Source organism: Equus asinus, chromosome 12 (genome assembly GCF_041296235.1).
Source record: "Equus asinus isolate D_3611 breed Donkey chromosome 12, EquAss-T2T_v2, whole genome shotgun sequence".
Taxonomy (NCBI): Eukaryota; Metazoa; Chordata; class Mammalia; order Perissodactyla; family Equidae; genus Equus; species Equus asinus.
The window spans coordinates 12,558,679-12,586,617 of record NC_091801.1 but is presented as its reverse complement, the minus strand read 5'-3'; the positions used below and the strand labels follow the sequence as shown (position 1 = coordinate 12,586,617).

Genomic DNA, 27,939 nt, shown 5'->3' with positions numbered 1-27,939 from the left:
GTAAAACTTCTGGCTGGAGTTCTTTACCCAGTGAGGTGACCTAAACTTTTATTCCTGAGGGATCTGACTTCCTGGTGATCTTGTCTTCATGGAGTTACAATAATTTTCCATTAACTTTGAAGCTGGATCCAGGGAATTCCTAGGGATCTGTTTATATTCCTAGTCTGAAACAACGACAGGTGAGGTGAGAAAGAGCTCTCCTGGGAGGGTATCTCCAGGTATAAGGGAGTTCCTGCTTCTTTATACCCCAAAGATGGTAGCAGATTGATTTAGCTGTCAAGTGGGGTCATAAGGCATTTAAAATGATCCCTGTTAAATGTTTTGGGTTCCCACTCTTCTCAATCAATATTCCAAATTTTACATGGTAGACATATAACCACCAGCTGCCAACTCAACTGATGTCTTAATTCAGCAATTTATTGGATCAATCTTCAAGTTTGATTTTACAATGATCAGAAAGCTGTCTGTAGTTGAAGAACAGAATACTAGAAATTTTCTAGGATTTTGTGCCTCAAAATGAAATGGGAATTGGAGGTTGTCCTCTTTCTTTAAGCTATTCAATACCATTAAAAGCAACTGTTCCGCTTCTCAGGCTATAAGTTCACACTGTTAATTCTTCATGTTCTCCACCCTGTTCTTTGATAGGTGCATTGCAAGCATCCAAAACCCCGCCCTCAATGGGCAAGAAATAACTTGAATGGCTGTTTAACCCTCCTGAGCTCTTGGCTTTCAGATTCCCACTTATGAACACTATGAAGTTGCCACCACTTTTGGCCCTAGCTACACAAAGTAACCAAAATCAGATTCCCTCATTTCCCTGACGGTTTGTTGCCTGCAACTTATCCTCAATATCAGTTTCTGTAAGAGTCATAGTTCTTAAGTGAAAGCATATGTAGAAAAGAAAAGGCATTTATTAAAAGGATGCAGAGGGCTCCTTGGTCATGTTCCCATGCCCCAGTAGTCAGAAGGAAGGGAAGAAAGCTATTTTTTGGCTTCTGTAGCAGGATGTTGGGGCCCCACCTTCACCGAGATTTAGATAATTAGTATTCCCCGAATCCACGATGGGGATCTCTATGCTGTGCAGCTGAAACAAAAGAAAAAAACTCCCCACAAATGTTCATTACATTTTCTACTTCTATCTTCTAGATTTCAGAATTTTTCAGTTGATACTTTTGGGGGTTTTTCTGTGAGATACCACATTGCCTGAAGATATTTTTGTCTGTTCTTTTTCAATATTTATACCTGAATTAAAAAAATTACAACATTGTCTGGAAATTCCCAAGAAATGCCAAATAGTTAATTGATAGCAAGGATTCTTCCGTTGGTCCTCATTTTTTTTATTGAGGTATATTGACATATAACATTCTATTAGTTTCAGGTGTACAACATCATGATTTGATATTTGTATATATTGCAAAATGATCACCACAATAAGTCTAGTTAACATCCATCACCATACATAGTTAGAAAAAAATTTTTTCTTGTGACGAGAACTTTAAGATCAACTCTCTTGGCAACTTTTAAGCATGCAATACTGTGTTATTAACATAGTCATCACGCTGCACCTTGCTTATTTAAGGTCCCCTTGACTTGCTTATTTAATCTTTAACTGGAAGTTTATGCCTTTTGACCACTTTCACCTATTTCACCTACCCCCCACCCCTCACCTCCGGCAATCACCAATCTGCTCTCTGTATCTATGAGTTTGGTTTTTCTTTTTTTAGATTCTACATATAAGTGAAATCATATGGTATTTGTCTTTCTCTTCTGACTTATTCCACTTAGCATAACGCCCTCAAGGTCCATCCATGTTGTCACAAATGGTAAGATTTCATTACTTTTTATCGTTGAATAATATTCCATTGTATATGTATATATATACCATGATTTTTTTATCCATTCATCCATTGATAGACACAGGTCATTTCCATATCTTGGCTATTGTAAATAACGCTGCAATAAACATGGGGGTGCATGTATCTTTTCTAGTTAATGTTTTCATTTTCTTCAGATAACTACCCTGAAGTGGGATTGCTGGATTAATTTTTTGAGGATTAATGTTTTCCATAGTGGCTGCACCAATTTACATTCCTACCAACAGTGCACAAGGGTTCCCTTTTCTCCACATCCTTACCAACACTTGTCATTTGGTCCTCATTTTTAATGAGAATGCCTTGGATAAATGTTTTTCTGTTAAATGTGATAACGGTTGGCTTGATATTGTTTTAAAATAATGTATGAAATATTCTATTCCTAGTGTATTAGTTTAAAATCAGGAGTTAAAATGATACTTTACCAAATGATTTGTAAACATCTATTTAGATGATCCTACCTTTTTCCTTTGGTAAATTTATATCAATAAATTTTCTTACCTTAAACTATCCTTGCTTTCTTAGAATAAATCTCAATTATAGAATAGTATTCTTCAACTACTAGATTTGATTTGCCAGTATTTTAATTAGGATTGTTGCTTCTCTCTGCCTGTGGAATAGACCTATACTTTACTGTGGAAATCAGGTTCCTTGACGATTGAAAAAAATAAAACACTTAACCATAAAAATAATCTAGCCTTATGCCTCTTTGGGAAATATTTGGGATATATCTCAACAACTACTTCACTTTCTTCCGTAGTTATTGGTCTACTCAGATTTTGTCTTTGGCTTAATTTTCATAATTTTATATTTTCATAATTTATATTTTCCTAGAAAATCACTCAATCACAATTGAAAAACTTATTGGTATGATGTAAATAATTTCTTATAATTTAAAAACGTCTCTCTTTTGGGCTATAACCTTTCTCATAACAAACTTTGGGCATTGTTTTGTTGTTTCATTTTATCTGTGCGTTTTTGTTTTCTCATTTTCTATTGCTACGTCCCACAAGTTTATTATTCTGAACTAGCTCTTATATTTATAAATGTCCAATTCACTAATTATTTTCTAATTGTTTCTGCTATTTTTGTTCTTTCATCCTACTTTCCTTGGCATTTTCTTCAAACTTATTGAATTTAATGCTTAGCTTGTTTCCTTTCTTTCACGTATAATAAAGGCTATGAATTTGCTTAAGATGGATAGCTGCACCTCATAAAATGTTATCTTTTTTAAAAAATTTTTTAAAGATTTTATTTTTTTCCTTTTTCTCTCTAAAGCTCCCCAGTACATAGCTGTACACTCTTTGCTGTGGGGCCTTTTAGTTGTGGCATGGGGGATGCTGCCTCAGTGTGGCCTGATGAGCAGTGCCATGTCCGCACCCAGGATTCAAATCAATGAAACACTGGGCTGCCTGCAGCGGGGCCCGCCCCTGTTATCTCCTTTTTTTAAAGAGTAATCTGTAATCATAACTTTTGTTTCCCTTTGGTTAGTTATTTTGATGTTTAAAATTTTCAATGGGTACTTTTGCGTAAATACCCAGGAGTGTAAATGTTGGGCCATATGGTAACTGTTTAACTTTTTTGAAGAACTGCCAAACAGTTTTCTACAGCAGCTGCACCCTTTTATATTCCCACTAGCAATCTATGTGTTGCAATTTTTACACATCCTGTCCAATATTTGTTATTGTCTATCTTTTTGATTACTGCTATCTTAATGGGTGTGAAGTATCTTATGGTTTTGATTAGCAGTTCCCTAATGGCTTGAGTTGAGATTATCAGGTATTGTTGGTCATTTGTTTATCTTCTTGGGAGAAATGTTTATTCACAGACTACTATTATTTTTCAGGGGAGAACACCAAGAATCTAGGTCAGCAACCAAAGAAAGATCTAGACCCCAGCTTTCCTGCATCCCCATTCAGTATTCTTCCATGCAAGTGGCAGACTGAACAACGTGCAGGCATCTCCCATTAGGCTCAAACAAAGCTTTTATTTCAACATTTACATATGGAGAGCTAAGATGTCAAATTTCAGGGTCCAGTGGAAAATGATTGAGACACCACCTTTACACACCAATGAGTTTGATTCAACTCCACAAACATTTATTGAAAGCCTATCATGTGCAAAACCCCGTACTAGGCATGGGTAGAGACAATGAGATCAAAACCCCATCAAAAAATGAAATTCCCACGTTCATTCCTGCTGTCTTACAATCCAGATTTTAGAAGATATATATAAGGCAAAATTGCCACTAGGAAAAGAATGAAAACAGTTGCATTTAAAAACAAATCACACAACTCAAATCGTGGTTTCATCAGTTTCACAAGCTTTTGGCCTTTTATGACTTTAGAATAGCCGTCCATCAAGTCAGCGTAACTTCACGGACTCCTCTTTTGGAATAGGTTTTCATCAGAGTACCTTTGGTATTTAAGAATGGTATTTTATCAGGTAGATCCTATTATTGCCCAGAATAACAGTAAAGTTGTCTTTCAATACGATGTTGCAAAAAAACCCAAAATGCTGGAAGCACAATGCTCAAACCCTGTTTATTTTGAGCAAAGTTAACAGGGAGGATAGTTTGCACGATAAGACAGTAATGTTATAGAACTCATTTAAATTACAACTTTGATGCAGCTGCTTTCTTAAATTTGGTTTTGTGACACACCAAACTCCTGAGCCAGGTTATTGGCTACATGAAAAAGCTACTCTAATTCCTTTAATTATACACCTTCTTCCTGACCCAGCTTGGCCGCTCACCTTTACTCATGAGGTTTGCATCAAAAACATTTACTGACTATTGCAAAACATTTAAAGAAAAGCATCTCCCACCATGATGCTATTCCAAGGAACATTTATTATAAGCTCTAAAACCAGTGCCAGAAACATTTCGAGCAACAGCCCTAAGTGAAGGATGTTCACCGGATGGCAATATTATGTATATTTAAAAGCATTTACTTCAGAGGCACATCTCATGCACCAACTCCCTGCCTCAATTCCACCACTCCAATATTCTGTGTATTGTTTATCTCAATACTCTAACGAAGATGACTTCCTCTTCTGGATATAACATTCATTGGTCATCTCTGGAATCTAAGCATCATGTTTGTTCTAACGTGAACTACAATTTGGATCTCACTGCAAATTAGCTTGTGACCTTGGACTATCTCAAGTTTTGCGTTGGATCCTGCTTAAAACAAAAAATAAATAACAAAAGGGAACACATTGGCTGATTCAAATGGTGGCTAAGGAAATATGTATTTTCCAAAAATACTTGAATGAAATTATGGAAAGACAAAAATTGCCTTTGATGGTCTGAATAAAATGTAGTTTTTCAAAAAGTATGCTTGAGATGGATTCAGACTCCTGAAAGTTTTCTAGAGCAGAAAGGACACTACAATGATTCAAAGATAAATTACATTTGATAAGTCTGCACCAAAATTTAATACACTTACAGTTAAAATGCTACTGATGTATTTAAAAAAATTGGTTTTTTTTTGCTAAGGAAGATTAGCCCTGAGCTAACATCTGTGCCAATTTTCCTCTATTTTGTATGTGGGTCGCCCCCACAGCGTGGCTTGATGAGTGGTGTAGGTCCGTGCCCAGGATCCAAACGTGCAAACCTGGGCTGCCGAAGTGGAGCACACCAAACTTAACCAGCGGGCCATGGGGCCAGCCCTTAAAAAAAAAAAAATTCTAATAGTGGATCTGGGCCAGTTGGTATGCATAGGCAGAATTAATCACAAGCTTTACTTCATGATATAAAGGAAGGCCCTGATTAAAAAATTTCAGGCAACTGTGATTGAATAAAAAGTCATGAAATTTGAATTTTTCTTATCCTAAGCTGTAATCTTACAGATGCTTCTCTAAATAATGTAGCAATAGATTCTGTTACAAATAAACGTCTTAGCATATAAATATATATCTAGGTAAATGCAACAGAACATTTTTATATTAAAAATGATCGTAAGCATCTAATATTATAAATAGGGGGAAAAAACTTAATTCTGATGCACCTGTGTCCTATATGAGAGAAATAACATAAACACAAAATGTATAGAACGTGAAGATTAAGACCATAAGTTGTATCTCAAAGCAACTTTAAAATTTTCCCAATTTAAAAAACTTAGGGAGGGGACCACCTAGGGAAGGTAGAGGAAGGAAACAATGTTCCACAGGGCATTAAAAAAAACTCTTCTGTTTTCAGCTAGAGATACATGAAGTAGATAAGGAAATTACATACGGACCTAATTCAGGATTAAGTCACTAAATTAGAGCATGAATGAAAAATGAGTTTCAGGTTGACCTGGCATTGTGTACACTGGTACAAAAACAGCACATAAATTTCCTTTTCTATTAACAATTTTGATAATCAGAGCTAAAATTGGATTTTCTTTATATTGCAGGTAATAGAAAACAACTACAAGGATTCCAAATTAATCTAGTTAATATACTTAGTACTCGTGTAATATTTAATACCTAATCAAAAGAAGCAAAAACTGAAATTTATAGACTATTAAAAGATCCAGCAAGAAAGCCATTCTCTTTCTCGTTTAAAATTCTTCTAATCTGATCATCTGTAACCTGACAATTTTGGATTTAAGCAACATCCACAAACACAATCTTGTTTGTCCATTAAAAAAATGTGATAAACATCACCCTATAGATATGCAATCCCATAATTTTCTAGATGTGAAATTAAGGCCCAGTAACCCAGTGACTTAAGATCACAATGATTAGGCATACAAAATCTTGGCACAAATATGACTGGCCTGGAATTAAACCAGATTTATATATTGCAAATAAAACACTACATATATAAAATCAATGACATCTGTTGATATCCAGATCTTAAGTGTTTTATCAAACTTAGATATAATCAATCAGAAGCGCAACTTAGCATTGCTAAGTCTGGATACACCCAAGCTTTGTTAATTTGCATGAAACTTCCTCTATATAGATAGGAATTACTAGAGTTAGTTTAAACACTCTTCTATCTTTAAAAATTATCCCTTAAGTTTAACCAAACAAAAATTGAATTGTCATTCAATCATATGGCAAGATGTCCTGAAACAAACTTTCATGAATCCTTAGAGAAAGAGAAACTTAAGGCTAAAAAGATCAAACACCAAGTGTTCATCAAACCTTTGAGTCAGTAGAGCCTTTATTAACATGCAAGTATCATGTACCGCAAGATACACAGGTTTTTCTAATCTTTCAGTTCTATTTCAATATTTTAAACTTAAGGTTACTTCTGGATCTAACACATAAAGTAACCTACTAAAATTGGTCAAAGTTAAACTTTATTCTAGCTATCACCTTGACCTTTAAGATCATTTAGGTTTATAATTGGCATTATTTGTCGCCCAATAGCAGAATATAATTCTTGTACTTGGTAATTTTCTATACTAAAATATGTACCAGTATGTCTTAAGAAGTTACTAAAATATATGCAATTAACATTTATATTTAACTGCTTTCAGTAAGCTGGAAAGTATAATGTTAGGTCTTCTAAGAGGAAAAATTACTTTTATAGATCTTGGTTATTTATGGTTTTTGCAGTTTCCAGAAAAACTAGTCCATATTGAGCTGGTCTTAAAGAACTAAGCTGAACACTGAAGTTTATAGAACCTACAACTTTCTTTTACAACTAAGAGAGAGAATAATGAACCAAACTCCAGCGCTCCTTTCCCATGCCTCAGCAGAGACGCTCTGTCATAGTTTTTCAGATTTTTTTGTCTGCTTAGTATAAAAGCTGAATGAGCTCCTTATAAGGTTGATTTCAGTAGAAGACCCACAGATGATGACTATCATATTTATTGGGACATATTTTAATTAACAGAAGATAACTCATATACTATATCAAAGTGCATTATAAGATTTGCACTGCATCTCTCCACGTTTTCCATGTTTTATAACATTTCAGTTGGATGGAGGAAGACTGGAATAGTTCAGAAAAATCTAGCTTTTAATATAAGGATAAAGTTCATAGCGAGTCTTTTAAAACATATTTAAATAATAAGTGTAATCACAACAAGGGACTATGTAAGAAGAATGAATATTGCAAAGGAAGCTTTATAGTCAAGGAAAGTACAGTACTTTGGATTGGCCACAATGCACAAAGCACATGAAATTAAAGTCACGTAGTTTACTTGTTGATCACGTGGCTACAGTTCAAAAAGTCACTGCTCCAAAAGCTGTACCTAGTAATCTTCCAAAATTGCTTTTAAATAAAGTTCTTAAATTGTAGCAATAAACAAAACGACAAGATACACTTAAACAATACTGCAATTTATCAAAAGACACATAAGAAATTTTAACTCTTATGTCTTTGACAGTTATAAAAATCAATATTTTGGCTAAGTTATAAACATGTTTATAATGCAATTATTTGCATAACTCTATTAATGCTAAAGACGGCTATAAGATCAGAATAGGTTTTTTAAAAAAACACTAAAAACATAAAAATACATAGCCCCATTATTTACCTGTAGAGCGTGTTCATGTATGCCTAAATTTCAGCATTTACTATGTCACTACTGCCCTAATTTTAAAACTCACATCCAAAGGATAAGGCGAAACCACCTACGAATTGGCATATTTGTTTATTTTTCAATTTGTGAAAATGTCCTTAATTTGTTGATGTAGCAAAGAAATCTCAACTCTGATTGCTATGCAAAAGAAAAGAAGATAATCTGCTTTGCAATGAACTTTAAAGTTCAATTGCACACAGGCAACATGCTATATATGAAAAAATTACTAACTGAACTACAGGTATTAAATACTGAAAAAAGTTAACAGTTTATTATAATTTATTTTATTTAACAATCTAGGAAGTTCGCAGCCATCAGCAGTTCCAGTGCAATTTCAGGTGCAATTGGGAATTCAGGAATCTCCGTGGAGCTGTTAGTGTAGCGAACCTTGTAGGTAAAATACATGCATACTTTTGACAGCACATGTGAAGGGATCTCTCTAAAATTGACTTCATTAGTCTCGTTCTCAGCAAACTGACCTGTAAAACAAAAGGAGTATTTTTGTTATGGGCTGAACTTGTTCCTCCAAAATTCATATGCTGAAGTCCTAACCCCCAGCACTTCAGAATATGACTGTATTTGGAGATAGTTTTTTTTTTTAATGTTTAGGAAACATTTTAAAAATATGGAGTGCTTCACGAATCTGCATGTCATCCTTGTGCAGGGGCCATGCTAATCTTGTGTGTAATCACTCCAATTTTAGCGTATGTGCTGCCAAAGTGAGCATAGAGATAGGGTCTTTAAAGAGGTCATTAAGGCAAAACAGGCTATTAGGGGCCCTAATCCAACCTGACTGGTGTCCTAATAAGAGGAGATTAGGTCACAGACACACAGAGGGAAGACAATGTGAAGACACATTGGGAGAAGACAGCCTTCTACAAGGCAAGGAGAGAAGAAGCCAACCTTGCCAACATCTTGACCTTGAATTTCTACCCTCCACAATTGCGAGAAAATACATTTCTGGTGTTTAAATCACCCAGTCTAAGGTACTTTTGTTATGGCAGCCAGAGAAAACTAACACAATGTGAAAAGAAAAACTCCAACTAGCATAAAACAAAATATCTAACTCTGATTTCTGAGTATAAACACAAAAAAATCTTTATTAAGATAGCATCTGAGATTCATCAAGAGTGAACTTAGGGGCTGGCCCGGTGGTGCAGCGGTTAAGTGCGCACGTTCTGCTTCAGCAGCCTGGGGTTTGATGGTTTGGATCCCGGGTGTGGCCATGGCACAGCTTGGCACACCATGCTGTGGTAGGCGTCCCACATATAAAGTAGAGGAAGATGGGCACGGATGTTAGCTCAGGGCCAGTCTTCCTCAGCAAAAAGAGGAGGACTGGCAGCAGTTAGCTCAGGGCTAATCTTCCCCCCCAAAAAAGAGTGAACTTAAAAATTCTAATTCTCTCCCAGAAGTTTGGACACCTAAGTAGCTTTTCCTAAGAATCCTGGTGGCATGATTACTGAAGGGTGAGTAGGACATAAAAAAGCCAAATCTTTTAGAAGATTCAGTCTAGGGAATCAAGTCTTTATGGATCATTAGGAGTCCTGTGCTATACTCAATTGCGATGTAAAAATAACTAAGTAAATCCATTATTTCTCTTTAGTTTTCAGAAATATGATCACGTTAATGAGATCTCCTCATAAGCTACTTCCCTTTGTTTAATAACACTGCATAAACTGGTTTTAGTGATCTCTCAAAATTTCCTTAGCTATATAAAGTTTATATCATTTAGTCTTGTGTATAGGGACAAGATATTTTCTTAGCAGTCTAGCACTAGCAGCAGTGTGTACTGAATGTAAAAGGCAGAAAACTATACTTTCTGAGAATGTAATAGTTTAAAAATTTTCTAATAATTGTCTATTGGTTGGGGCAGGGTGGGGTGAAAGGTGAGCAGGATTCAGCAAATAATTCATAACAATAAGGTAAATTTTGGTTTGCCAATAACTAAACCTCACTTTATTGAATATATGTATCAGATATTACTAATAGGCACTTATTAAGCCTTTGATATTAGACAAACATTAGTGGCTTTTTTTGTTTTGAGGTGAAATTCATATATCATAAAATTAACCATTTTAAGGTGTACAATTCAGTGTACATTCACAATGTTTCGCAGCCACCCCCTCTATCTAGTTTCAAAACACTCTCATCACCCCAAAATAAAACCCAGCACCCTTTAAGTAATTACTCCCCATTTCTCCACCCCCAGCCTCTGGCAAACACCAATGTACTAATGGGATCATTCAACATGCTACCTTTCTGTGCCTGGCTTTTCACTTAGCATGTTCTGAAGGGGTATGAAGGTGCATGCTGTAACATGTACCAGTACTTCCTTCCTTTTTATGCAAACATTAGTTTTGGGCTGAAAGTCTGGTGCTCCAAACATAAACCTCTTGTTTTAAATTAAAGGAGGCCAAGATTACAAAAAGCAAAATCCTTGAATCTTAATTTTTAATTAAAATTTTGTTGGCATCCCTGATTTTTTTTCCTACAGTACCTCCCGTCTAGTAGAAAAGTCTAAAAGCTATTCAACCCAGGAGTAATGAGTACTGCTAGCACCCAGACTAGGGTCCCTAACTACCTTTTTCCGTTAAAAGCAAACAAAGTTCTTTGGAAAAAATGGCTGTTTTCAAGATTGGGGAATAATGTACAAAAGAAGCCTAAGAAATCTTATTATTACAGAAAGTAGTATAACTATGCCAGCCCTGGTGGTCTAGTGGTTAAGATTCGGCGCTCTTGCTTCTGTGGTCCAGGTTTGTTCCCCGGTCAGGGACCCACAGCACCCATCTGCTGGTTCTCATACCGTGGTGGCTGCGTGTTGCTGAAAGCTATGCCACCAGTATTTCAAATACCAGCAGGGTCACCCAGGGTGGACAGGTTTAGCAGAGCTTCCAGACTAACAGACTAGGAAGAAGGACCTGGCCAAGCACCTCTGAAAAAACTGGCCATGAAAACCCTAAGCCCTGCAGCAGAGCACTGTGTGATACAGAGCCGGAAGGTGAAAGGATGGCGCAAAAGACCAGGCAGGGTTCTGCTCTGCTGTCCACAGGGCGCCGGAGTCAGGACCAACTCCATGGCATGAACAACAACAACAAAGCATGACTATCCGAGGCTAAGGAGTCATATCAAAGGACACAGCAGCCAACCTGATGTGCTTCCTTCTGGCATAAACATGGAGAAACAGAGCAATCTGAGCATCAGTAAGAATGCCTGCACCAGAGTGAAAAACATCAAATATAAACAGGTCATGAGTCAATAATGCTATGCAAAAAAACCAGACAAAAAATAAAACAAACACTATTTACTACACTCTTTATTACTGGAAGGTGCTGTCATTACTCTGAAAAATTATACATAAAGGGAAAAAAGCAAGCATTTATCTTTGCTTTTCTGTACAGACTGTATTTCAGGGTAACCAAATAGATCTTTTTAGGAAAACTCTAATAAATGCAGAAGAAATTACAGAGTTAGAAAAATCACTGTTTTGTAATTCCAAATGAAGTAAATCTCAGCAATAATCACAATGAATGCTAAAACCATTATATGAAAGTCTGACTGGGGAACTGTTTATGGATGAATCAGCTTGATAACCCTGGAACCTACTAATCAATCTTGACATTGCTAAAAGATATGACAGAATTTAGGAATACAATAGTACCACCTATAGAGCACTCTTGTCTAGAAAAATGAACTGGATTCTAATCAAGCCTCTAGAGTTCTAACTATGAGTTTACAAGATGAAATACTAAGTCTAATCCGGATGTGGACATTATACAAATAACCTTGTTTCTCTGTAAAATTGATGATCTGCAAAAAAGGGAGGGTACAGGGGGGCTATCATAGATTTTGCAAGTGAAATGACTCAATGTAAGGTATTTGCTTGAAATACTCAAAAAAATAAAATAGGGTAATAGACGAAACAAGATTGGCAAAATGTTGCTAACTATTAAAGCTGGTTGATGGCTATATGGAGGTGATTATACTATTCTCTCTACTTTCGTGTATGTTTTAAAATCTCCACAGTAAAAACGTAGAAAAGGAATTGCAAAGGACCCCAAACAGCCAAAAACACTTTGAAAAAGACAAAGTTGGAGCCCTCTCACTTCCCAATTTCAAAACTTACTACAAAGCTACAGTAATCAAAATAGTGTGGTACTGGCATAAGGATAGACATATAGATCAATGAAAGATAACTGAGAGTCCAGAAATAAACCCACACATCTATGGTCAACTGATTTTCAACAAGAGTGCCCAGACTGTACAACGGGGGAAAGAATGGTCTCTTCAACAAATGGTACTGGGATGTCCACACGCAAAAGAATGAAGCCGAATCATTATCTCACACCATATATAAAAATAACTTAAAATCAAAGACTTAAATGTAAGAGCTAAAACCACAGGACTCATAAGAAAACAAAGGGCAAATCTTCATTACCATTGGCTTTGGCAATGGATTTTTAGAGAGGACTCCAAAAAATACAAACAACAAAAAGGAAAATAAATTGGACTTCATTAAAATAAAAAGCTTCTGTGCATCAAGACACTATCAAGGAAAGACAACCCACAGAATGGGAGATAATATTTGCAAATCATATATCTGATAAGAGTCTAATATCTAGAATTTATAAACAGCTCTTACAACTCAACAACAAAAAGACAAATGACCCAATAACAAACGGGCAATGGACTTGAATAGACATTTCTTCCCAAAAGATAGACAAATGATCAGCAAGCACACAAAGAGATGTTCAATATCATTAATCATCCGGGAAATGCTAATCAAAACCACAAGGAGATACCACTTGACACACATTAGGATGACAGAATTAAAAAAATGAAAAATAACAAGTGTCAGTGAGGATGTGGGGAAACTGGAACCCTCATACATTGCTGGTAGGAATGTAAAATGGTTCAGCCACTGTGCAAACAGTTCAGCATTTCCTCCAAATGTTAATACAGAATTACCTTATACTTCAGCAATTTGAATCTTGAAAACTTTTTTCCTTGAGGTAAGAAAAATTACCTCAAAGAAGAAGAAGAAGAAAACAATATTTAAGAATAGCTATCTGGGAGGTGGTAACTTCTACTGAAAAACTTTACATGTAATTAGGAGCACAAATCACCAGTCCTTCCGTGGTTAAGAAATTGACCATGGAAACCAATGCAGGGAAATGATCCTTCCTATTACAAAATAATCAATTCAGTCTTATTGAAACTGGGGTAAATAAGTGAAAACAGGAAATAGCAGAAACTAATTTTTTTCTTTTTGTGAGGAAGATTGGCCCTGAGCTAACATCTGCTGCCAATCTTCCTCTTTTTGCTTGAGGAAGATTGTCACTGAGCTAACATCCTTGCCAATCTTCCTCTATTTTATGTGAGATGCCACCACAGCGTGGCTTGACAAGTGATGCTAGGTCCATGCCTGGGATCTGAACATCTGAACCCTGGGCTGCCAAAGCAGAGTGCATGAACTTAACCACTATGCCGTTGGGCCGGCCCCAAGAAACTAATTTTTTTTCCAATGCAAAATAATCGTGCAATGATGTTACTAGAACAGTTACTGTCTCTCTCTCTTTTAATGTTATGAGTCATTTAATTCAACTGAAAAACTTACAACACAACTTAAAAACACATCCATCAAATATTAAAAGTGAACCTATACTAAGAGAAATTAAAGAAATGTACCTACCTGGGCCACTCAACATGGCTTTGATTGTTCCTGATGTTAGTGCGTGTTCTCTTTTTACAATAAATTCATGGCCATCAGAGGATATCAATTTGACATACATGGCATCAGGGCCTTCACAGCCACCATAGGTTTTCTCCTCTCCATCTAAAGTAAAGTAAGTAGTAAAATGACTTTCGAATCACAAAACTTATTAAAAACAAACAGGTTTACCAAGATTAATATTTGAGGAAGTCAGACCAGAGACGCTTCTGGAGGGTAGTAGTCGCTATGATTTTGAAGGTTTTAACTTCTTGTTCTATTATTCTCTAAACATTTTCCAGCATCAGAATAAACTCTACATTCAAGAATGTTACTTTAGATGAAAATTTACCAGTATTTTTCAAAGAAGTATTAAGAGTTTTTCTGTGACCACAGGAGCACATTCAAATCTGAAGACAAAGAAAAAATATTCAAATAGTAAAACTTTAATCCTATCACCTGAAATACTAATTTTTCAAATAAGATGCATAGTGTGTTTATGAATGAATGTTTATATGCCACATGAGCTCAACTTCTTCGGACAAGCCCCAAATTCTAAAAGTTAGGGCTTCCTTTACTCAGCATTTACTCTTGACCCATAAAAATACTGATCAAAAACATTTTATTGCCCTGTTTAAATTATCACATGATTGACGTAACGAATATAAACAAATATCAGTCTTTAAAAATTCAAAGGAGAGGGGCTGGCCCCATGGCCGAGTGGTTAAGTTTGCACGCTCTGCTGCAGGCGGCCTAGTGTTTCGTTGGTTCGAATCCTGGGCGCGGACATGGAACTGCTCATCAAACCACGTTGAGGCAGTGTCCCACATGCCACAACTAGAAGGACCCACAACAAAGAATATACAGCTATGTACCGGGGGGCTTTGGGGAGAAAAAGAAAAAAAAAATTCAAAGGAGAAGTGAGAAGAAAGAGTGTGAAGATGCGACTCTGCTACCAGCTACCTGCGTTGCCACCATGCTGGCTTCAGACAGCAGCTAGCTCAATATAACTTCTTTGTGGGGTATATATATATCTGCACATCCCTTTAAGGTCTTTTCTCATATGTAACTTTTACATTTTGTCCTGACAGGATTTTAATTTTTATGATTACCAATAGCTGAAAAAAAAGGTGTCTTACTAAAAATTGAGGAAGTCCTAGAAAGGAAAAGTACAAAGGACGAAGCTGAAGTATCGTTCAGCTACAAATCCATTTACTTGTTCATTTGTTAATAGTTAATTTAGAAATCCTAGAACTGAGGTTAATAAATATCAATATCACTTATGTACTACTGATGCTAAAAATGTTTAATCTGAATCTAATCAGGAGGAAACACTCAGACAAATCTAAATTAAAAATTGCCACGACAGACCTCACCTGTCACCACCCCAAAGGCAGGGAACTGTTTAAAGGAGACTAAAGAGACAAATTACTGCAACAAGCGATCCTTGATTGGATCCTGAATTTTCTTCTTCCTCTATGAGAATGATACTTCTTCCCATTCAAAAGTGTATTTGCTCCTTCCTTAATGTAACTCTTATCAGAAGTCACAATAAATACAAGTTTCATCTTTTACCCCAGTTTTATTGACATATAATTGATATACATCACTGTGTAACCCTAAGGTGTACCGCATAATGATTTGACTTACATATACTGTGAAATGATTGCTACAATTTTAGATAGCATCCACCATCTAATATAGATACAACAAAAATAGATAGCAAAAAAAGAAAAAAATTTTTTTGTGATGAGAACTTAGGCTTTATTGCTCTCTCAATAACTTTCACGTACATCCTACAGCAGCGTTAACTACAGTCGTCATGCTGCACATTACTCCTCAGTATGTATTTATCTCGGAACTGGAAGTGTGCCCCTTGACCCCCTTTCTCCAATTTCCCTCCCCCCCACCGGCATCCTGGATTTAAAATAATAAATCTGCTGCAAAGAACACCATTGAAACAACTGGAAACCTTCAACATGGACTGAATTAGGAGATGCACGCTGAAGTATTTAGCTGTGGAGTGCTATATGAACAACTAAATCTTAAATGGCACAGAAGAAAAGCATTTATGTAAGTGTGTGTATGTGGGTACATAAACACACACATACAGACACACACACGCATACATACACACAGGGAAAGCAAATGTGGCAAAATGCTAACAATTGATGAAGGCTATGTAGTGTATTATTCTTGCAATTTTTCATAATAAAAAGCTGGAGGACTCATAAAGATGCAAGTAACTTCTAAATTATAGACTATTCAAGCATATAGATTTTTAGCAGTTTTTGCCAACGTCTGAGAACAAAAATAAAATTATCAATTATTTAAGTTTATACTCAGTATTTTTTGCAAGCTAAACCATTTTATATGTCTCTTAGGAACGTTTCCAATTTCTTAAGGTATAATACAATAATTAGGAATCATGAGTTTAGGAATGTGAGATTAGGAATCACAAATTATATTTGGCACAATAATGTTACACACCTGCCTTTCAGGAATAAATAGTAAACATAACCTGTTAGTTTAAACAACTACTTTCAGTCTACTTTGACCATTTTCTTACTTGCATTCACTGATGTCAAAGGCTTATCTTTGAGAAGAAAAACCAGCTTCTACTAGTTGAAATATGAAATTACTTTTATATAACTCACCCATTATGTTCTTATGAAATTCTACTTCGTTTCCACAGGAACTTAGGAGTTTCCTGAAAATATAACAATGCTGTATTAAGATTAACACTGGAATGGACGTATTTCCACCCACTGTTACTTAACGAGTCCTCAGTGTTACAAGTTTAAGGACTCCCTCTCTCAGCTATGCAAGAGTTTCCCAGCCACCACAAGACACAGTATCAAGTTTCCGAACATCTGAGAAAAGATGACCACCTCTACGATAGTAAAGGCTAACCACAAATTTGTTCCTTTTTTCCCCCTTTAAGGTATTCAGACAACAGTTTAAAAATATAGACGTTGCTCCTTAGGACCTGAATTGAACTTGAAGGAGATCATTGGCCTTAATCATCTTGTATACTGTATCTGCTAGATATCAGTAGACACTGAAACAAATATTTGCTGAATGAATGACAACATGATGAATCCAAGCAAATGAAGGAGCTTTCATGAGAATCAAAAAGGTAAGCCTTGCCCTCTTTGACATTATTGTGCACATCTACAGAACATTTTACCGTGCCATCCCTTCTGCATATAGGCTACCAAAGTTCTGAAATTTAACAACGAAGTGGTAAATAATCCATAATTTTTAAAATCATAAATTTTACAAAATAAGATGACTGTTAAAGGGAAAGGGCTAATGTTTTCAGTAATTTGTATTTTAACAGCATTTCCTCAAAGGAGGATTTTATTTATACCAGTATTATGTTTTATGTCATTATCAGGAAAACAGCATATCCTACTTATCCTATTCTCTAAGAAATTCCTGACCAATATTTTAATTCTAGCCTTTAGGGAAGGGTCAAGAAAACGAACCATAACATTTTAGAGCAAGAGAGGAGTTTGCAAGTAACTATGTAATCTCTCACCCTAAGAAATGATAACATCATTGATGTATAGAAGGGCCGAATGATTTGTTCCGGGTAGCAGAGTGGGAGTAGAAATTGAATCTATCTGTCAGTCTAGAACACCTGCTAAGCATTGGAGGGAGATACTATTTAAAGTACTATTTCTGAGGTGAGATAGAGGAGCAGGGGTGATAGAACATTATTACCCAAAATTTGAGGGCCTAGTAAGTGGTAAACGCACTATACGCCATACATACATTATCTTAGTTTAAAACAACACTTCCACAAGGGGATTATTATTCCCATTTTAGACCTGAGGAAACACCAAGAGGCTGCTACCTGCTCAACGCTTCTACCGCTGAAGTGGCAGCAGAAGATTTAAACCTACGCAGGCTTCCTTTACAGCCCATATTCCCCTCCATTATTCCACACTGCCATGGTGAAAAATTCTGGCTCCTGTTAAAACTTCTTTTCCACTACTGCTGAGAGCTGCTGATATAAATCCTTAGATAGTTGTCTAAAATTTAAAAACAGTACTATGTCATTTTATGATAATAGTAGGTAATTAAAAAATTCTTCAGTGATTATTATTTTCTCCTGTTCATACTGTTTTGTAGTCATTCTTCTAAAAAGACAAAACAGGAAAAAATGCTAGAAAAGCTATAACAAGAACCAAGTGCTAACTTTCCTATCTGGAAAATCTCCAGAGCAAAACATCTAGGATGTTTACTTAACTAGCAGTAGCTAAGCAACCACGCAAAGTCACATCTCAGAAGCTCTCTGGGTAGCAACAGTTTCTCTACCGACTTCTTAATATAGTAAATCAGTTCCACCATTTATACAAGGGGTGGGGGTGGGGGCGGGTAGAGAGATGCCTCATCACTAACAAAGTGTTAAATCAACATTAACAGTGAAGAGTTCATCCTAATTCCTAGGTAGAAGTTAAACATATTTGAAATATCATTAAATTTAGATTTAACCCACAAATTACTTAGAGAATCTAAGTTTGAGTAACAAAATCTCAGCGTGACATCTGCACATGTATTCTATAACCGAGCTGAGTTCTAGAAATGTGAATTCAGTAGGGAAAAGCAAGGTCCCTTAGGTTGAGGGGCAGCGGCTTGAGAGTAGCTTTAGGCAGAAGATACATCATCAACAAAGGCCTGAGATGTCACTAGGGTTTTAGTGTTAGATATAAACATTACTCTTTAATAGTTTTCTGTTTTTTGGGTAACAAATAGAAATTCTAGGTGAGCCTAGGGCCTACACCGAAATCAGTTTTGAATCTAATATAATTGAACACTGAAAAGATCTTTGCAAAGCTCATCCTTTTTTTGCTTTGAAATGTTGCCTTTATCACACAGTTCTGTCACTACACGGACTGCCAGGCTGCACAGAGTCTGTCCCATCAATCAGTTCACACCTGACCGATAGCCCCACTGTTTTAGTTACGATAGTGTGATAAAGATGTTTTGCTGAATGGTTGGGCAAGTCCCCATTTTGTTATTACACATTTCTTGTTAAGTCTACTTTCAGTTACTTTACAGTTTCTATTATGAATGAGATCTGTTTTCCTATTATACTTTTGAAAGGTTACTGCTGGGGTTTTAAAGAAAAGCTCTAAAATTTGGGAGGTTGATCTTGTATCCCGTCATCTTCACAGAACTCTCTTATTAGTTTAATAGTTTTTCACTTGACTTGCTTGGATCACCTAAATAGAGGATAGCAACAGCCACAAATCCATTCTTCGTATCTTTTTGTCTTTTCACAGTGGCTATTTACTTGGAAAAAATAAGGTTAAATGTCTAACTGACCTCACTCACAAAAATACACTGCAGACTAAAGGACCAAATGTTAAAAAACCACTGAACTCTGGAAAAATAGTAGAAGAAAAAATACAAATAGCTCAGAGACCTGTATATAAATGCTTGATCCCAACAGTAATCAGGAAAACGCCAACTAAAACATTAAAAGTTGCTAAGAATCAAGTGTTGGGGGCAGGGAAAATGGGTGATACTAAATAAATGGCAGAGTAGTTTCAGAAAGCAGGCACAGGATCACCAGACGGCTAGCAGTTCTCCTTCTTGGTATCTGCTTTAGAGTAACACTCGCATTGTGTGCAAAGGCAAGGAGGAGGATACTTACTACAATGTGTGTACAAATGAAACTCTGAAAACGTCCTAAAAAATTCACCGATTAGGGAATGAGCTAAAAAAAAAGAGTCTATCTATATTTATGAAACATTATGGGGCAGTGAAAAGGATTAAGTTGAATCTGTATGTGTAATGACATAGAAATACCACCGAGATAAACTTAATTTTTTTAAAAGCAGATTAGAATGATAGGTAGTTTGATGCCATTTATGTAAAGTAAGCAGCTTCTTGCCTATTAATTTCATGTTTTCTGCAGATAAATAAAATGTATAAAAATACATGTTCAAAACTATAAATAACTAGAAAACTGTGATTTAAAATAGATTTTTATAAAGAAACAAGTGTGTAGAACCAAGCAGCTCATGAAGTGAACAATGGTCACTCTGCCTGACAATTAGTTCTTAACTGTATGTAAGAATATAACTAATTTGGAAAACAAAATAAATTACATTAAGAAAAGATTATTTAATTTTCAGGCCTATTTGAAGAGGCAAGAAGAGAGGCTTTGGCCACATAATATAAATTGACAGAAGTTAGGATGCAATTCCAATTTGTAATAAGACATCAAAATATCCTGCCTAGAATGTGCCTGTAGTGTCACTGAATTTACATCTCTTCAGACGAGTTAAAAGTCTCATTCTGGCTTACTCAACATATAACAATGCTCCTATATTTAATTCTTGCATAGGTATTCTTAATACTTTCAGCAAACAGAGCCCCTTCCCCATTTTTTCCTCCATTGTGGAATTTATAGTTTTCTTCTCTAGTAGATACAAGTGGTTCACAGCTGCCTTGGAAGTGTGTCTTTTTGGATATATTTTGTGTCCCCGACTAGCTGTAACCTTCGACAAGGCAGGGAGGTCCTCACTACGACCCCACATATCCAGCGCAATGGTAATGTGGTAATGTTAACAAAGTGAAGCTTCACACAAAAATGTATCTGCCAGACATAGTGTTATCCTGAGCTTTCTAACAGAATAAAGTTATTCAATGGCACAATGCTTTTGACCAAAATTGATTCTTTTCATGTTTTTCCCTTGATGTTGGAATTTAATAAACTTTGAACTTTTAGACAACCATGATGAAAACTGCTCTTTCTAGGAAACATCTATTTAAGATTATTGAAATATTTTGGGTTATAGAGAGGGGAGGGAATGACTACTAAAGGAGATGGTATTCCATTTTTCACAACAGAATTTACTCAATCTGAATTCTAATTCTTAAAGCAATTTTTGTTTTAAAGACTGGCAGGACATAGTCACACTTTATGAAACTGTGATAACCAAAACATCAGTCTCACAATTTGGTACCATATATTATTAATTATAATTGCAAGGGTATGAAACATGTATTTCCGTACACGATTCCTGCAATTTCAAGTTACCAGAACTAACTCTTTTAGTCATCCGATCATTTGAAGTATTTGATAATGTCCTCCAACCTTCTAGGGTTACAACTTGCTCCCATACATCCCTGAGTTTCAAAACAACTTTCGTTCTCAGTGGCAGAGCACAGGAAGTCAGAGGGACGTTCTTTACTTTTACTAACAGTCTACTAGATCATTTAAAGTCAAAGCACTGACCTCAGTTTTCAATCTGTTTCTGATGGCTAACAATCAGTAACAGCCTAATTGTTGTCCCAAATGGTCAAGTTTTCACTACTAAAATAACGACTCATCTAATAATATCCAGTAATCAACTGTATTATAAAAATACCTCAGCAGCAAAACCTTGGTTTCTAGTAAACGCCCTCACAATGCCAGTTCTATGATCTGCTTGTCAGGAAGCGCGGGCCTTTAGGAATTGTGACTAGAAGAAATCTCTCCAACATTTAAGGACCCTATTTTAGACTGGCCACAAACGATCAATCAGAACTATCACATAGGGTGGTGAGGACCACAACAGACGATCGTCACTGTGATGTTGAGTGGCCCCAGATCCACTGGGAATGATGGTTCTACGTTACTTACGTTTTGGTAAGTTATAGCTGTTTCATATCAAATTACAAGTGGCAAAAATGATAAACGTGACTTTACTCCTTACACTGGAAAGGAAGAGTAAGTGAATCAAAGCATACAGCTAGAAATGAAAATCTCTTCAACAAATTAACCTGGAAGAACTGGGTATCTATATGGAAGACAAGAGCCTCACTCACACCTTACATCACATACAAAAATCTATTTGAAACAGTTCATAGAGGTAAACCTAAAAGGTAAAATAACAAAACCACTAGAAGAAAACACAGACTATGTTCATGACATCAGTTCATTTCTATGTTCATTTCTTAAACAAGAAACAGAACGAACAAATCATAAAAGAAAAAATCAATAAATAGGATTCCATCAAAATAAAAAACTTCTGCTCACCAAAAAACATGAAGAAAATGAAAAGGCAAGCCATAAACGGGGAGAAAATATTCTCAGCACAAATCTGATAAAGGATTTGTATCCAGAGTAAATTAAAAAGCTTAACACTAAGTGTCGGAGAGGATATGGAGCAAATGAGCTCTCCTAGACTGCGATGGGAACAGAAAATGGCACAGTCACTTTGGAAAAGTGTCTGGCAGTTTCTTAAAAAAGTCAAACATGCCTCTATTTTATGACACAGCAATTCCATTTCTAGGTATTTATCCAAGAAATAATCTTTTACAAAAAAAACTTTAACAAAAACGCTCACAGAAGCTTTATTCACAAATAAATGGGAAACTACCCAGATGACACACAAGTGGTGATATATTCATACAAAGGAATTCTATTTACAACAAGAGGGATGATTTACTGATACACAAGGCATGGATGAACACAGCAAATATTACAGTGAGTACGAAAAGCCAAAGAAAAAGTACATACTTTATTATTTTATTTACATAAAATTCTAGGACAGGCAAAACTAACTTATGGTGCTAGATCAGGGGCTGCTTCTGGTGGAGGAGTGATCAGGAAGGAGCATGAGGCAACTTGCTAGAGTGATAAAACTGTTGAGTCCTGATACCCATTTGTGAAAACTAAATGGTACACTTACAATTTCACAGTATGTTAATTACACCTCAATTTTATAAAAATAAGACTAGAGTAAGATTTTTCAAAATTTTATTGGTGGTTTTTGTTAAGTTACATATCTTTTACTCAAAAGATATCATCAATCTAGATGGTTTTCTGCCTGATTAACCTTTCAGAAGATACTTGAACTGATAATAAAATCAACCCCAATTCTCTGGATATGCAGATGTTGACAGAGGGGGAAGTAGGAGTTTGGTCGTCCCAAAGAAAGTAAATCTGAGACTATGAATCTGTTAAGTAAACAGCCATAAAAAGAAAGCAGCTTTTGATGTGGGTCTCAACAGATGGAGGGGGTTTTACTAGGCCAAACTGGAAGGAGAGGGCTGTCCAGGCAAAGCAAAGAAAATGAGTCAAGGGTGTGTGTCAGGGCTGGTATACAGAGGAACTTAGTGTCATTCGCAGTCCACACCAGAATTTCTACTCTTCCCATTTCTATCTCGAGACCTAGATGGGTTAAGTGATGACTTCTGTTTCTTCAGCTCCCAAATGAGGAAATTTGGCTAAATTGTGTCTAAAAGTCCCTTCCAGCTCTACTATTTCACAACTGAATCCATCTGAAATTCATACTCCCTCTACAACAAATGCCTTTAACTCCCAACTTCCTATCAGCATTAAGCAGAGCGGCTCCGCCACACAGCACACAACTTAAGGGCTCCAAGTCCGTCTGCCTCACTCCTGCAAACTACCTCGTCTCCCTCCCTCTTAGTGATCTTCGAATTCCTTTGTTCTGGCTTAAAAAGTATGAACAAATACTCCCACTATGTAGTATGTATCTAATTATAGATTCTCTGTATCACAAAGTAACTACAAACAACCTTTAGAACGATGGGCTAAAAATAAACACAAAAAACAAATATAAAATAAGTTCTCACCCTGCCTCATGCCACCGCTAAGCATTCATCAGGGCAGGCACTACAGTCTCACAGTCCTTATACCATTAACTCCTGCCCTCTCCTCTGATGTAGCTACCCATCCAAATCCCAATCCTGGCCAAACTAAATTCTCTGCCTGGCTCAGGCCTCAACCAAAGAACTGAATGTGGTGGAGAAAAGACACAACCATCTTGCGTGGTCTCAACTTCAAAGGTATGACCACACACTTTAAATAGGCATTTGGCCTTATAGTGATCCTCTGAGTGGACTGGCTTTCCTCCTCTGAGAAAATGTACAGCTTCTCCTCAACTTCCAACACCCTTCTCCTCCCTGCCTTGACAACTTCACTTACTTCACCACGAAAACAGAACCAATCACTGCAGTTGCCTTGTCTTTCCAGCTTCATCCTGCCTGCCTCTTCATACCACATACTCTGTCCACCCTCCTGTTTCAAATTGAATAAAACTATCCTTTCTATCCTATGCCAACCTTTCCACTTCAGCACAGCTATCCAAGGACTGTGTCCTGCCATCAACACATCAAAATGCTGTAGCATCATCAGACGTTTGACCCACTAGTCCAAAGGGCTCTTAACAAATGTCAACCACTTTGCTTGGTCACATGGTCAATTTTTAATCATCATCTTACTTTTAGCAGAGTTTTACAGTTGACTACTCCCTCCTTTCCAAAACATTTTCTTCCCTTAGTATGACAGATGCCACACACCCCCTGGCTTTTCTGCTTCCATCACTGTTTGCTCCTCTTCTGACCAGAGTGCTCCCATCTGCCCTCTTCTCCGTTAACACTCTCTACTCGATGTCCTCCAGTCCATAGGTTTAAATATCACCTACAAAATAAGACTCTCAGATAATCTCTCTAGCCCAAATTCTCCCCTGAGCAACAGACATGGATGTCCAACTTGCCTACGGTACCTATTCTGAGCTGTATAATAGTTACCAAACTCAATATGTCCCATACAGAATCCCTGATTCCATTCCTCTGAAGCCAGTGCACCCTCCCCAGTCTTTCTCTTCAGTAAATGGCAGTACTGTTGACCCAGAAGCTCAGGCAAAACAGTTAATTCCTCAATTTTTTTTGTCCTAAGGGTGAAGGCAAGACCCATTTGGCTCCGTCTTCAAATTACATTCCAAATAAGGCCACTACCCACTAACTTTCAACCCTCCATCTCTAGCACAAGCTACCACATCTCAACTGGACTACTACAAGATTCCATAGGAGCTGGTTTCCCCATTTTCCTCCAACTTGGTCATTTGTCACAGCAACTAGTCACCAAAAGCATAAATCAGATGTCACTCTTGCACAAAATTCTCTAATGGCTTCTCATGACAGACAGAAAAAGGACTATAAAGTTCCATCTTATTTAGTCCTTACTAACCACTCTGATCTCATCTGCCACCACTCCTTTCCCTATGCTCCAGCCCCACTGGTCGTCTTAGTTTAATAGGTCAAGTTCATTCCTCTCTTAAGGTCTTCGCATTTGCAGTTACTGCTCTCTTAAAAGCTCCTCCTTCAGGTCCTCTTCATCACTTAGGTCTCTTGGCAAAACACCAACTCCTCAGGAGTTGTAAATACATTACAGAATTACCATAAGGTAATGAAACTGGCATTCTCCATTTGAAATAAACATACATATTTTTTGGAATGGTAAATAGTTATCAGATAAACCTCATACTTAAGGAAAAAAATGGATAGCCATTTAAAAATTAAATGTGAACTAAAAATCATCACTGGCAATAAACACTTAATAAATATCCTTGATGACAGAGACCATAGCTGTTTCCTTGCCACTGTGTCTCCAGAATGAATGAAATCCACCGTGAACTGTGATGTTTCCACATCATGAAGTGTACTAAAATGATAACGTAAATGAGATCAGGGAGTCATTTTCGTCTACTTAACAGAAAAGGAAACAACTATTTGGATATCAAAAAGCCAATCTGGCAGTTTGAAAATGAAGTTTTAAAACTCTAAAGGATTTTGGACGTTTTCTACACCGAAGGCGAGGTGGAGTAGAAATGCTCGCGCTAATGACACGAACTCCAGTTACATGTTCCTAAAGAAGTTTTAGTTCCATACGAGAAACTCACTGGCCACTGTAGTTGACACTAGATAACCTCTTTTCAGACAACACTAGGAGATAGAAGCACGACAACTCCAAACCATCAAGTCGGGAAGAGATCGCCCGACAAGCTGCCCAGAAGGTAAACTTGAGGGGTGCTGAAGCTGGAAAGAGCGAGGGCCCTCCCCGGTGAGTAGGGACGGACTCCAAGAAAAGGACGAATCTGAGCGCACACGGAGAAAGCAAAAAGGAAAAGCGACAGGGCTGCCATGCTCCTAACTCCACCCTCCCCGCGCTCAGCCCAAAGAAGGCCCAGGCTCGCCGGCCGCCGCCCCTCCCTCAGCCCTTTTCCAAGCCCACCGAGCGGCGCCAGGAAAGGTCCCGCCGCCCTCTTCTCCCCTCCCCCAAACCAGCAGCCGAGGAGGCCCGGCGAGGTTAAGAGCTTCCGTTCCTTCCCCGCCCAAATGGGAAGGGGTGGGAAGTGGGACTGCGAGCGCGCCCAGTACGAGCCTCCCTCGGCTTTCACGCGGACCAGGAGCTCCGTCCCCACCCCAGCCCGAGACTCACTCGTCAGCCCCACGGCCACCGCAGCCACCGCACCAGGTCCCCGCGCACCGCCACAGCCCCTATTCCAGGGCCACCCCCCCACCCCAGCTGCCTGCCGCCGTGGGTTCCGGGGCAGTTGGAGGAATCACTTCCGCCGGGTCACAGACGCTTTTTACAACGCGCGGGAGATAGTACCTGATGAGGCGGGGACTCCCGGAGTCTGTCGCCGGCTTCCGTCTACAGGAAGTGCGCAGTGCCGTCCTCCCTTCTCCCGGAGCACCACAGGCCAGCCTGGGAGGATCGCGGTCACTGGCAAATCTCGACCAATCCGATTCTGGGCTTTCTGATTCCCAGCATGCAGCACCTACCCTCATCCGATTTCCGCAGGGAGAGCGGCCTCAAAGACGTGCTTGGGGGGGCGCGGGGTGGGGGTGGGGGTGGGGGGGGTGGGCGTCGAAGGCAGCCGTGCATCCTGGGATTTGTAGTTTCTCTGGAGTACTGTGGGTATTTGGCCAAGGCAGCACTGCATCCTGGAACTTGTAGTTCCTCACGCCATGTGTTAAGATTTTGGTACTTTCAGAGGTTGTGCCTGCCTCTCGTTTAGGGGTACCCCGCGAGGTCGGAGACTATCCGCAGACGGAAGATTGAAAAGTGGGGGTGGTATTTCTACGCTAACAAGATCGTGCTTTTTATGAAGCAGCATCTGTCTCTTGTGAAAATTTGCAGTGTTTGTTGAAGAGCATCTCAACTGCTCGTGCAATCGGCTTTCCTCATTTCCTCTCTTGCCGGTACCGTTCAGTGTTTACTGAAAACTAACCACGCCCCACCCCCACCCCCACCCCCACCCTCCCCCTCCCCGTGGGGCCTTTCCTCCACCTCCACCCCCCAACCCCCACCCCCTCCCCCCTCCCAGCCCCGGGTTGCTCAGCTCTTTTCGATTCCGTCATCTTTCACGGAAATTCCAGGTGTCTGCCGCCAGTACTCAATTCTGAGACGATCTTTGTCACTCCACTCCCCCTCTGCCCCCACACCCTTCTCTAGCTCTCTTGCTCTGTTTCTCCACCCGCCTATCCTTTTCACTTGCTTTCCTGTGGTTAAATTCAGGCACCCTTCCAGGAACGCTGAAACAGCTAAATAAAGTTCACCCTTTGTTTACGGGACTGTGGAACGAAGGGAATTTAGGGCCCAGACTCTCACCGTTGCAAGTTGCTCAACTAGGCACTGTTGTGTAACTACGTCCACAAAGAGAAAACAGATAGAGGCGATGCAAAGTTTGTTGACCTAATTAATGACTTGCCTGAAAGACATTTTCAGTTGATTTGGCAGAGAAAAGGTATTGCTTTTTACGGACAGAGCGTCCTGTGCTAATTTTTCAAAGCCTTTGCAAAAATTATGGAAGTGTTTTGGTTGTAATGGTAGCTCAGAATAGACTTTGGAGGAGAGGCATTGGGGTGAGAAGAGGCAGCTGTGGGCCCATTTTCGATCTTACCTTTCCTCCTTTACTTGAGAAATGTTGTTTTCTCCCCTTCTGCTTCCCCTTTTCCTCATGGCATTGTCACTCTAAAGGATCACTATGTTAGTTACCTAGAGAATGATTAGAAT

General features: G+C 38.0%; 1 protein-coding gene and 1 non-coding gene across 3 annotated transcripts; both read right to left on the bottom strand.

Moving 5' to 3' along the window:
* Window positions 1-8,659: 8,659 nt before the first annotated feature.
* On the bottom strand, window positions 8,660-27,114 carry ELOC (elongin C). 2 transcript variants are annotated; one of them, XM_014853749.3, is made up of 4 exons: window positions 26,533-27,114; window positions 16,763-16,815; window positions 14,088-14,231; window positions 8,660-8,877 (listed from the first exon to the last, which is right to left on the bottom strand). In XM_014853749.3, exons 1-4 carry the CDS (start codon window positions 26,709-26,711, stop codon window positions 8,687-8,689), a joined length of 567 nt encoding a protein of 188 aa, XP_014709235.2. In that variant the 5' UTR covers window positions 26,712-27,114; the 3' UTR covers window positions 8,660-8,686. The 2 variants fall into 2 exon arrangements, with proteins under 2 accessions (XP_014709235.2, XP_014709234.1); XM_014853748.3 differs by having other exon boundaries at window positions 26,359-26,542.
* On the bottom strand, window positions 9,018-9,125 carry LOC123284868 (U6 spliceosomal RNA). Its single transcript, XR_006526313.1, has one exon. It is a non-coding gene; the product is annotated as a U6 spliceosomal RNA (small nuclear RNA).
* Window positions 27,115-27,939: the final 825 nt, after the last annotated feature.